General features: G+C 33.9%; 1 protein-coding gene across 1 annotated transcript in view; it reads right to left on the minus strand.

Annotated features, from left to right (window-relative positions):
- LOC137401181 (signal-induced proliferation-associated 1-like protein 2) overlaps positions 1 to 9,814 on the minus strand; it is a 93,121-nt gene extending 83,307 nt beyond the window's left edge. Inside the window, exons 1-3 of the mRNA XM_068087566.1 lie at positions 9,698 to 9,814; positions 4,691 to 4,751; positions 2,789 to 2,878 (exon numbers count right to left, since the gene is read on the minus strand). Coding sequence (XP_067943667.1) covers positions 2,789 to 2,835 — 47 coding nt within the window. The 5' untranslated portion in view covers positions 2,836 to 2,878; positions 4,691 to 4,751; positions 9,698 to 9,814. The remainder of the gene's footprint in view (positions 1 to 2,788; positions 2,879 to 4,690; positions 4,752 to 9,697) is intronic.
- Between the last annotated feature and the right edge of the window lie 1,602 nt (positions 9,815 to 11,416).

Below are 11,416 nucleotides of genomic sequence, written 5' to 3' on the forward strand. Positions count from 1 at the left end.
TATTAAATCACTAACCTTAGTATGTATCTATTTAATCACTACCCTTAGTATGTATCTATTAAATCACTAACCTTAGTATGTATCTATTAAATCTCTACCCTTAGTATGTATCTATTAAATCTCTACCCTTAGTATGTATCTATTTAATCACTAACCTTAATATGTATCTATTAAATCACTAACCTTAATATGTATCTATTAAATCTCTACCCTTAGTATGTATCTATTAAATCACTAACCTTAGTATGTATCTATTAAATCTCTACCCTTAGTATGTATCTATTAAATCACTAACCTTAGTATGTATCTATTTAATCACTAACCTTAATATGTATCTATTAAATCACTAACCTTAATATGTATCTATTAAATCTCTACCCTTAGTATGTATCTATTAAATCACTACCCTTAGTATGTATCTATTAAATCACTAACCTTAGTATGTATCTATTAAATCTCTACCCTTAGTATGTATCTATTAAATCACTAACCTTAGTATGTATCTATTTAATCACTACCCTTAGTATGTATCTATTAAATCACTAACCTTAGTATGTATCTATTAAATCTCTACCCTTAGTATGTATCTATTAAATCACTACCCTTAGTATGTATCTATTAAATCACTAACCTTAGTATGTATCTATTTAATCACTAACCTTAATATGTATCTATTAAATCTCTACCCTTAGTATGTATCTATTAAATCTCTACCCTTAGTATGTATCTATTAAATCACTAACCTTAGTATGTATCTATTAAATCACTAACCTTAGTATGTATCTATTAAATCACTAACCTTAGTATGTATCTATTAAATCACTACCCTTAGTATGTATCTATTAAATCACTAACCTCAGTATGTATCTATTAAATCACTACCCTTAGTATGTATCTATTAAATCACTAACCTCAGTATGTATCTATCAAATCTCTACCCTTAGTATGTATCTATTAAATCACTACCCTTAGTATGTATCTATCAAATCTCTACCCTTAATATGTATCTATTAAATCACTAACCTTAATATGTATCTATTAAATCACTAACCTCAGTATGTATCTATTAAATCTCTACCCTTAGTATGTATCTATTAAATCACTAACCTTAGTATGTATCTATTTAATCACTAACCTTAATATGTATCTATTAAATCTCTACCCTTAGTATGTATCTATTAAATCTCTACCCTTAGTATGTATCTATTAAATCACTAACCTTAGTATGTATCTATTAAATCACTAACCTTAGTATGTATCTATTAAATCACTAACCTTAGTATGTATCTATTAAATCACTACCCTTAGTATGTATCTATTAAATCACTAACCTCAGTATGTATCTATCAAATCTCTACCCTTAGTATGTATCTATTAAATCACTAACCTTAGTATGTATCTATTGAATAACTAACCTTAGTATGTATCTATTAAATCACTAGCCTTAGTATGTATCTATCAAATCTCTACCCTTAATATGTATCTATTGAATCACTAACCTTAGTATGTATCTATTGAATCTATATAAATCTCAAAGTCGGTGGGGTGACAATCGTCTGTCCAGCTATAGCGTTTAAAATTTATTAATGAAAAATGCGCTTTGAACTGGATTTGAACACATGAAGATCGCAAATGCAAGTTTGTAAACACGCGCACTCAACCATAAGCCTACACCATTCTTACCATTTACATTGCTCTTAACACAATTGTACTGTATATCCTTTTCGCAATTGCACACACTTGATTAGTAATATACTGTGCCCTCAGGTCACGATGCCCTGTTAGAGTTTTTTCGGCTCATTATATGGCACATGTTTTTGGGCATCCTTCCCAGACGAGGACGAACTTTGTTTCGACTTTTTACTGTCATATAATATTAACAAAAAGTTCTCAAGAAATTAAAATTTGGCAGTTGGTATACTGAATAGGACGAAATAATAAAAATGCTGATATGCTATTCACTGAAATCCGTCCCACAATGCCTGAAAGAGATACAAGTTGCTTGATATCTTAGCTAAGCGTTATTTGTTATAAGTTATAGTAAAAACAAATTTGAAACGGGATAAGCAATAAAAGTTTTGCCTATGACACAGTTGAAGCTAAGTAAAATACATACTAAAACTTAGCTCTATGCATGGGTTTAGTAAGCTAAATTAAAATAAGTTAAACTCAACGTTGATGCTATACGTCTATCTCTAAGGTAAGTACTACCCACGGTATGTACTGCACCTTAGTACATCGTATATTATATTTTCTTGCAGATCATAACCACTAAATACACTAAAGTTACTGTAAGTAACTATAGTTACTAACATTAACACATTCTTCTGTTACCAATTTTTGATATGTACAGTACATATAGAATTTTGATGATTCTTACCGGGGGTGTTTGCATTAGTTAATTACTATTGGTTTCTATAACACTATACAATATTTTCGCTACAACACTGACACGATTTAAAATCCTATAGTCGTATACTATATAATTTTTTATTGTTATTGTAGCAAAACAGACTTTATTTACTAGTTTAGTGACTAATTATTTCACATTTACATTTAAACACCTTTACAGTTGTTTTATTTTTTCTCTTAATTTATTTCAACAAAACATTTCTTTCATGAAATGAAATTTAAAATTTACAGTTGTTTAAAAAAAGTCTGAAAAACTTTACAGTTGTTTTAGTTTTTCTCTTAATTTATTTGAACTGCACACAAGACTTTTCTCATGATATGGAGTTTGAAAGTTAAAATGGTGACGGTTGTAATGTTAAGTAAAAGATAATCGTACCTGTGATTGGGGTGTTCATAGTAGTGTCTACTATCCTGAGTAGCCATCACTCAAACAGACTCAAGCAGTCGTCTTGTAGAGGTCATGGTCCTGCAAGTACCAACATGACACATTTTTCCCCATCCCCGTTACAAGCCTGTGCGGTAAATTAAACGACTTGGCATAGACTACTGGCCTCAGAGTAAAAATAGAAGTACGGTTCAATCGTATTTCAGGGAAAATTTGACGCATCAAAAATAGAAACGTACCTTGTTCATTATTATAAAGAGCACAACTCCAAGAATATATAATGAGTTAGCAAACAGTCCGCTTGTGGCATCTGCTTTAGTACTTATTGATGTCATCAAACTATAAACCAATCATGATCCCAAAATCTAGTAGCTTAGGTCTGTATCAAGGGAACACGAGTTCTGACAGTATCTCAAATTTTACAGTAGGAAATACCAGTTAGGAGAAAGTGATGTGGCGATATTTACTCTCACCTTCAGAAGGCTAAGGTTACCATAGAAACTTTCGGACTTGAAATTTGGGTGTATTAAATGGTGAATTTAAAACAGTATCTGTTGCAACAGCTTATCGACCAGTAAAACGTTACAAGGTCACGGCCAATTTAAGAGCTCAAAAGTTTCTAGTTTGAAATTTTTACAAAGCTTTCTTTTAATATAAATGGAGATCCTATAACATAGATGTATCACACACATGTATTATGATGCATTAAAGTAAGTAATATGTGGAACACTGGAACGTATTTTCTCTAACATGTAAGATAGTTACCCATATGCATAATATTGTGTATGTTGAAAGATACTGTTTGTAGCCTGTTTGAAAGGAGCAATAAGGTTGTATACACACCTGCCTAACCAATAACGACACGAGAACTTTGTTGAAGTTTGTAACCGTGGTAACATTCAGCGAGTTCTATAATTTAATGAAACCAATTTGAAGATTACTTTATAAATGTTGAATCTCCCAAGTCCAACTGATTTTAAAGTATAAAAAATAAAGCTTGTTATTTTTCCGTGGAGCCAACGTGTGCGAGTTATTACATACACAGTTATAACAATGCGTAATCAGCTGTGTTTCAAAGGAGATTAACAAACATAGTTACATCTCCTGCATACCCATAGCATCAATCAGAAAAATATTTAACAGAGGGTTCCTTAAAAATTATAAAATCCTCCTATCCCATATTTTTAAACTGAAAAAGGTATGTATGTTAACTAACCATTTTACTTTCAACAAAGTTGTAGTTATTTTTACTGCTTTCCTAATGTTAATCCAATCATTTGCAACAAAATATGCCATGTTTTATTGTCTAAAGCTTTGTACAACAATGATTAAACAGCCTTATGACACACCTAATAACCAAGACAGTAGGAACAATGAACAGATGGTAGACTATTGTACCCCAAACGATCATGATTGCTTATTAGATATCTAAGCAACGAATGTGCAAAAGTTCAAAGGGAGGTCATGTGGCAGCCGTACCAAAGCTTTTCATACCAATATGGAGTTGAGTCTATAGAGCCGAAGCTGAGAAGCTCAAAACTGACCAGCTCAAATCATACTCGAACCATACTCCCATCAGACACACTCTATCGAACGTCGTTTTGATTGGATATCTGCTCATCCACAAATGCAATATTGTCTCTTCCGAGTAGTGTGACAATAAAAAACGCAATGTTTCGTGAGTTCAGTTTGGGCTCGTGTGGCTATTTGTTGCTAATTTTGGTTAATGGTAGAAACAGGTACCCTCTGAAAACTTGCTTCGACTTTAATAGACTGGCAGAGTAATACTAGTGAGCCGTTCCAGCGCAGTCGTTGTGTCAAAGCAATCTAAACAGTCTACAATGTTACAGTATCGGAAGTACTTCCAACCAATATTGATTATTACGCACTTACCTTTACATCTTTATTGAAGATGATGCCGTCCTCAATTATAAAGGAATGTGTAGAATGTACGCTACAGAAGAGTAAACATAACTAATCAGACAATATCAAACAAGACTGAGTCATAATTTGGCTTAAGAAAACATTAACTTCTGTGCAAACAGAATCATGTGCAGGTGATCATGAAAACTCGGAACTAGTGTAGGCTAATCTGCTATAACTACTACAAGCTCATAGATACCTTATGTAGATGTTTGAGACTAGGTTATGTTTATCTGGATGGAGAAAAGATAAAGAGCATAAAAGGGAGAATTTAGAAGGAGATGACGAGGCATTTAGGTCCTGTTATACGTACAACAACATGATGGAGACTCAGTAGGCCACTAGGACAGTTGAAACTGTCATGACATATATAATAAGACTAGATGAATGCCCAGCGGTGCCTGAGTAATAAAAAAAGTCTTTGCGCAGAAAACTTATATGTAGTTAACACATACAACATTTACCATTTTAACTTTTAAATTTCATATTATGAGAAAAATGTTTTTGGACAGTTCAAATAAATCAAGAGAAAAGATAAACAATGAGTACATAGAAGTGTGTGTATTGAAAAAGATTAACATTGCAGGAGAAGCTCGTTGTATTCAAAGTTTTGATGGACAATAACTGGTATCTTTCAATAGTGGTACAAATGTAAAAATGAGATATCAGAATGTCTTTGTCTAATACTTTTCTGACCAAACGGAGAGAATGTAGAAGCAATTCCTACTGCAGATAATGCATTTGTCCAAATGAAAAATATTGAGCTTTTAAAGATTTACCGAAACCGGAAATACCAGTGTAACAGCACATTTGAAAATTACAAATTAAAAAAATTGGTAATTGTGAAAAATGTGAATTTTAAGATTTTTTTCAAAATAATAGTAAAAGGTGAAATTAATTAATAATAAAATGTGCACATTTAGCGTGTGCAATCACGGTAAGAATATACAGTGAAACACAGATAACTCAAACTTCAAGGGACCGAGCAAAAGTGTTCGAGTTATTAGAGCATTCAAGTTATCAGGACAATCATAAGTGCACGTATTTATAAGTAGATACATGTACATATACAAACTATATATCAATCAAAAGCATAGATTGCTTGTTGCAAGTTAAAGGGTCTCTCGTGTGAAGTTTTAAATATTTTTAATCAGAAAGTTTAGATATTTTTCTATCACTTGAGATTTGTTTGTTGCTTTAGGTGATGTGACTGACAGGACGTTCTCAGATTAAAATTGGCAAAACTTGATCGCGGTTAAAACGCTCAGAAAAAATACATACGTATTTTTCTACCGAGCGTTTTAACCAAGATCAATTTTGCATTAAGTCAGTTATTACAAAACTGCTTTACTATTAAAAACCCATTATCAATTTTGCCGATATTACTTTAAAGTTATCCAAATTTTACCTCGCTTTTCTTGCTTTCGGAGGGCTTATCGCTAAGCGGATGTTTGGTAAAATTTGATTTTTGCAAACCTTTAGAAAAGTCGTTAATGAAAATATTTGCCGATGTTGGTAATAACGAGGCCTAAGAACTACTAAAAGTCGATGTTTACCTATCTCTATGGCTTGGAATAAAGTGATATTCTAAAACGATAGTAACAACCGTCTCGGTAGTCGTTTGGCAAAAACCTGTTCAAGTTAACGGAGTTTCGGTCGAGTTATCTAAAGCCATTTATCATTGCGTGGGAACGGACCAAGCAAATCCATTCGAGTTAACCGTGTGTTCGATATATCCGAGGGCGATTTATCCGAGTTTCACTGTACTTATAAGTAAGAGCATTAGTAAGAAGAAGAACAACTTAGCCTAGTGGTTATGTGCGCTTGTTGTAGACTTGCGATTTGAATGTCATGAGTTAAAATCCTCTGCGAAACAGATTTTTAATCACTCAATTTAAACCATAACTGTCACGTACAACTTTTATTGTATTTACTAGGTAGTAAATCAGATACGCTGATTCCGATTTTGTACTCAAAATAAAAATTGGTCCACTAACTTTCAGAGTAATGAAGGCTTTTTACAGCGTTTTAATACCAGTCTCGAAAACAACACGATCGGCATAAGTAGGGATGTTTAGATCGATTTAGAATAATAGAGATGGATGTTTTAAAATCCATTATTATCTAAATTCAGCCTTAAAAATAATCTCAGTCTTTTCTGAAAGGTAGATAAGCTATTTAACATTGCATATTTAAAAATGAGCTCAAAAAAGCGCGATAACAACGCTAGCTTGTGATAAAACCGCGCTTTTTGAGCTCAATTTTCTCGGCGTTCAGCCTATTTAAATATGTAACAAGCTACGAGCAATTTTAAATAGTTTATACACCTTTCATAAAAGACTGAGATTATTTTACAGGCTGGATTTAGATAATAATGGGTTTTAAGACACCCATCTCTATTATTCTAAATCGGACTAAACATCTCTAACTTCCGTTCCTGAAAAAGCTAGGTTTCATCACATATTTATGGGCGGAGCTTGTAATGCCGATTGTGTTGTTTTCGAGACGGATATTGAAATGCTTTAAAAAAGCCCTAATGACTGAAGGTTAGTGGACCAATCTTTATTTTGAGTACCAAATCGGAATCAGCGTGTCTGATTTACCTAGAAAATACGATAAAAGTTGTATGTGACAGTTATGGTTTAAATCGCTATCACTGGACACAGGGATAAAAACAATGAGATTTATATAGATAGTCAAAGGTAGCCTATATCACGGAAAATGACTAGGACTGTTCAACGCAGCAGCGGCTCGATGAGAGGTCCAAAGAATAACTCGATAGATAAATAAGCACTGTCTGATGCAGCAATGGGATGGTCGGATGTGTAGCTCAACAGCGAAAGTTGTTAGCGAATGACCAACTGCTAAGCAGTAATTAATATATGAAAAGGCTTCAGCCAGACGACCTACACAGGAAGTTAAATGATTTGAAGCACTTAGACGAGAGGAACACGAGTGCACACAGGCTGCAAGACTGGTAAAGACCAGCTATTAGTTAATTCAATACAGCATGTTGGCCATGAAAAGCTTTTAAGATGAATAGACGAACAATAGAACGAACAATAGAACGTGTCAAAGAAATGAATATCACTATTAGAATTGGAGATATTGGTTGAACATCAAATTGTTTTTAATTGAATAATAACTATAGCCTTTTATAGGAAATCATTCAAGAATGAAAGCTCAGACTGTGCTGAAGAGGAGACTAGTGTAGGACCCGCACATCCACTCAAACTATACCCATGTATTTACGCGTGACACACACAATAAAGGGAGGCTATGTGAACAACAGATAAAGTGAATGCAACAACCTGTAGAGTGAATGCAGCATTTGTTGCAAATTTTTAATAAATGTTTCTACCAGAGTCTGCTCAAAGCAATGATGGCAGCTTTGTTCTCAAAAAATTTAAACAAAGGTAATTTGTGAAAGGTCGTGATGAGCCAGTTGCCACCGCAACAGTTAATGTATACAGGTTCCTGATACCAAACAACAGATGATAGAAGATGCATGACCCCATACTAGTTAGCCTTTACCGCTAATTGATACGTCTCGTATGCCAGATTATTGGACATAATGTATATATAACCAGCCAACAAAGTGAAGCAACTGCACAGCTCATCAACATCTGTCAGAATATTGTATGACAGACATGCATTCATCTACCAGTATAAATTGAACAGTAACTGATACATGCAACTGAGTAAATCTTTAAAATGCTGGTAAAACTACCAGTATTTGTTACTAACCGACTGACTAACAAATAAATGTGCAATAGCCTTATCCTTGATGATTGGTCACAAATATTGGCCCTATACATGTATTTAAGTGTTAGTGAGCGCTCGAAGTTACTATGGTACCAAGCATGACTGCATGCACAGCCAATATTTTAAGATGCAGCTCAACAATAGTACTCAAAATAGTAATGAACAATAGTAATATAGTATACTACTCAATCTGGTATGAAAATTTTTCTAAAAGTATTTAGTATGGTGAGATATCAAGATTAGCTTTGCATTACAAATTGGAAGTACTTGATTAAAACAGACAGTATATTTATAATATGGTCTGCGATATATTATTGAAGATGAAAGCTACCCATGTCGTACCCAGTGTGGGTAGTAATTCTAACAGAAGCAACCACGTAATGGGAGAATGTTGAAGTGAAGCCTAATAATAAAAAGACGATTAACTTTTTGGGAATTAGAAGCAGAAGCGACTCATTATCTAATGCCAAGTAAAGGACGTTCGGTGCAAAATGATTGTCATATATGTATCATAAATTTGCAGAAGAACCATTAGAGCTTCAGCAAATTGTTGAACAAATCGCTAGTGAAAGAGAATGTATAAACATTTTTGATAGCTCACATCAAATATTCAAATTTCTCACACAAATAATATATAAAAAATTAAAAAACTTGCACTACGATCATTGTGGAAGCGTTTCCTATCTGCAGTTATATACAACTTTAATAAAGTTGCAGTCGAAGCTGTAATACAGTCATCAAAGTCACTCGTACAAATACATTTATGGAACAGACAGCTTCATGAAAAGCAAGAGACTAGCGATTTGTCGTCTTCAATACGATATCACTGTCATAAAATTGTTACTTAGTCTTTGCGAAGCCGAAGTGGAAGAAGCAAGCCATTAAACTGTGACGATGTAACCTAGCAAAAATGTAAATATTGCGCAAAATCAACTCGAGATGCTATAAAGAACTTGGCTCATTCAAATAACCGCCTTCCAAGAAATGAATCTCGTGTGGAGTTCGATAGTGAGAAAGCGTTATGCGCTGCAACTTGTACTTGTAAACAACAACAAAATAGACATTTGATATAAAGTTATAAAAAGAACAGTGACTCAGCCCATCGTTAGTTAATACCAGCAATAACTTGAAATATATCATTGTAACCTAAAAATTGGAACGATTTACCATCGGAAGTAGTGATTGCCAAGATAAGCTATAACGCTTTCTTACCTTACATAACGATAAATAATTGAAATAGCAAAGTTGGTCAAACCGAGCTATTTAGACTTGTCAGCAAAGATGACTTCTTTGCCATGAAGCGATGTGAAAAAGCTTTTGCTTAGCTTACTAAGCCCAACAAAACTACATTGCTATACTCATCAATTAAATTGATTAGTTGATATTATTATGTGTAGAAGACGTCATTGGCCAATGATTGCAAAATTATCGGTGACTCCACCGGAAAGCTTTTGGTTTTCGACGAGAAGAGATAACTCCAACTATCATTAAATCCTTTTTCACTGTCGTGATTACCGTGTTTACCGAGCATAAATTTATGTAGTACTAGTACATGTTCATGTAAATGCATTCATTTTCGGTTTAAATGAAACTAAACTTTTTTGCACTTTTTTGTAAATATTCACAGTTTCCTCTGCCAATATTATTGCTGATACACTATAAGTATACTGCTAGTCCACTCTTTGATTAGTGCCGGCCTCATCATCCTGAATAGATAAATGACTAGCCATGGGAAGCACATTTATGCAAGACCTTATTTCAACCATGACAAATAAATGCTTATTAAATGATTTATATGTTAGTAACTAGCCTACTCCTGCAAAAGTAGAAGCTTCAGTCTCTATGTCACCCCCAATATCAGTTTATGAGTGTACCAGTGTGATCCACACAAAAACCCACAGCGCAGACTCAGGGAGCCACAGCCAATCATGGACTACAAGCATTTTAGTTCAACGTATGCAAGAGTTAATAGTAAATACGTAATCAAACGGTCACAATTGATGGCAAAATTTTAGGTATGCCGACGTAATCCATACACGTATTCATACCCAACGAACATCAGAGACATGTCAGCTGCTAGCATTACTGAGGGGGTCATTTAAAAAAATTTCTATAATGCTGTGGTCACACACTGGCCATATTGGGCTCGCTTGAATTAGTTGCATCCTCACTCTCAAAGGAAATTTCAGTCCCTTAGGTTCTTGCGTGCAATGCCTGGTACTATAATAGGCGCAAGTGAATTCTGCCAATAACAGGCTTCTAGCATAGCAGTGCAATTCATGCAGGCACCAATAAGATGAATTCACAGCCAATAGCTTGCTTATGAGTACACGAGCAGACACTGTGCAAGAGTCAATAATAAACTCAAATGAACACACCTATCACATCTATAGCAGAGTACAGTATTTTACTGTTCTTATAACGTAAACGTTTCTGGAACAAATCATTTACTGTGTAAGAGCGTCTACTGTACAAGTTTACAAAAACATTTACTGCAAAAACCAATTTATAGGCTCAAATGACTCTGTCAATGCAAAGCTTCGGTTAACGCTCTCTCAAAAACAGCTCACGTAAAATAAAGAATAATTTTTTATTTTACTTTATTTCATTTGCTTATTTCCATATTAACATAAAAGGTTTGCTGCTATTGTTATACAATTTATATACATGTATATAATCTCAAAGTTTGTCTGTATGTCCATCGGTATATCCGGTTATAGTTATTAAAATCTTGGAATTGAAAGCTCACATTCTGCTGGGTTGGAACTCACAAACTTTGCAACCGCAAGTTTCAAACTGTACATTTAGTCACTAAGCGTGTGTGATAGCAAGCTATCAAGTGTGTGCAAATTTAGCAATGTCATCGAAGCCACCAACGGTGTGTGATAAGAGCGATATAATCGTTTCTATCGCTCTTATCACACACCGTTT

Source organism: Watersipora subatra, chromosome 7 (genome assembly GCF_963576615.1).
Source record: "Watersipora subatra chromosome 7, tzWatSuba1.1, whole genome shotgun sequence".
Taxonomy (NCBI): domain Eukaryota; kingdom Metazoa; phylum Bryozoa; class Gymnolaemata; order Cheilostomatida; family Watersiporidae; genus Watersipora; species Watersipora subatra.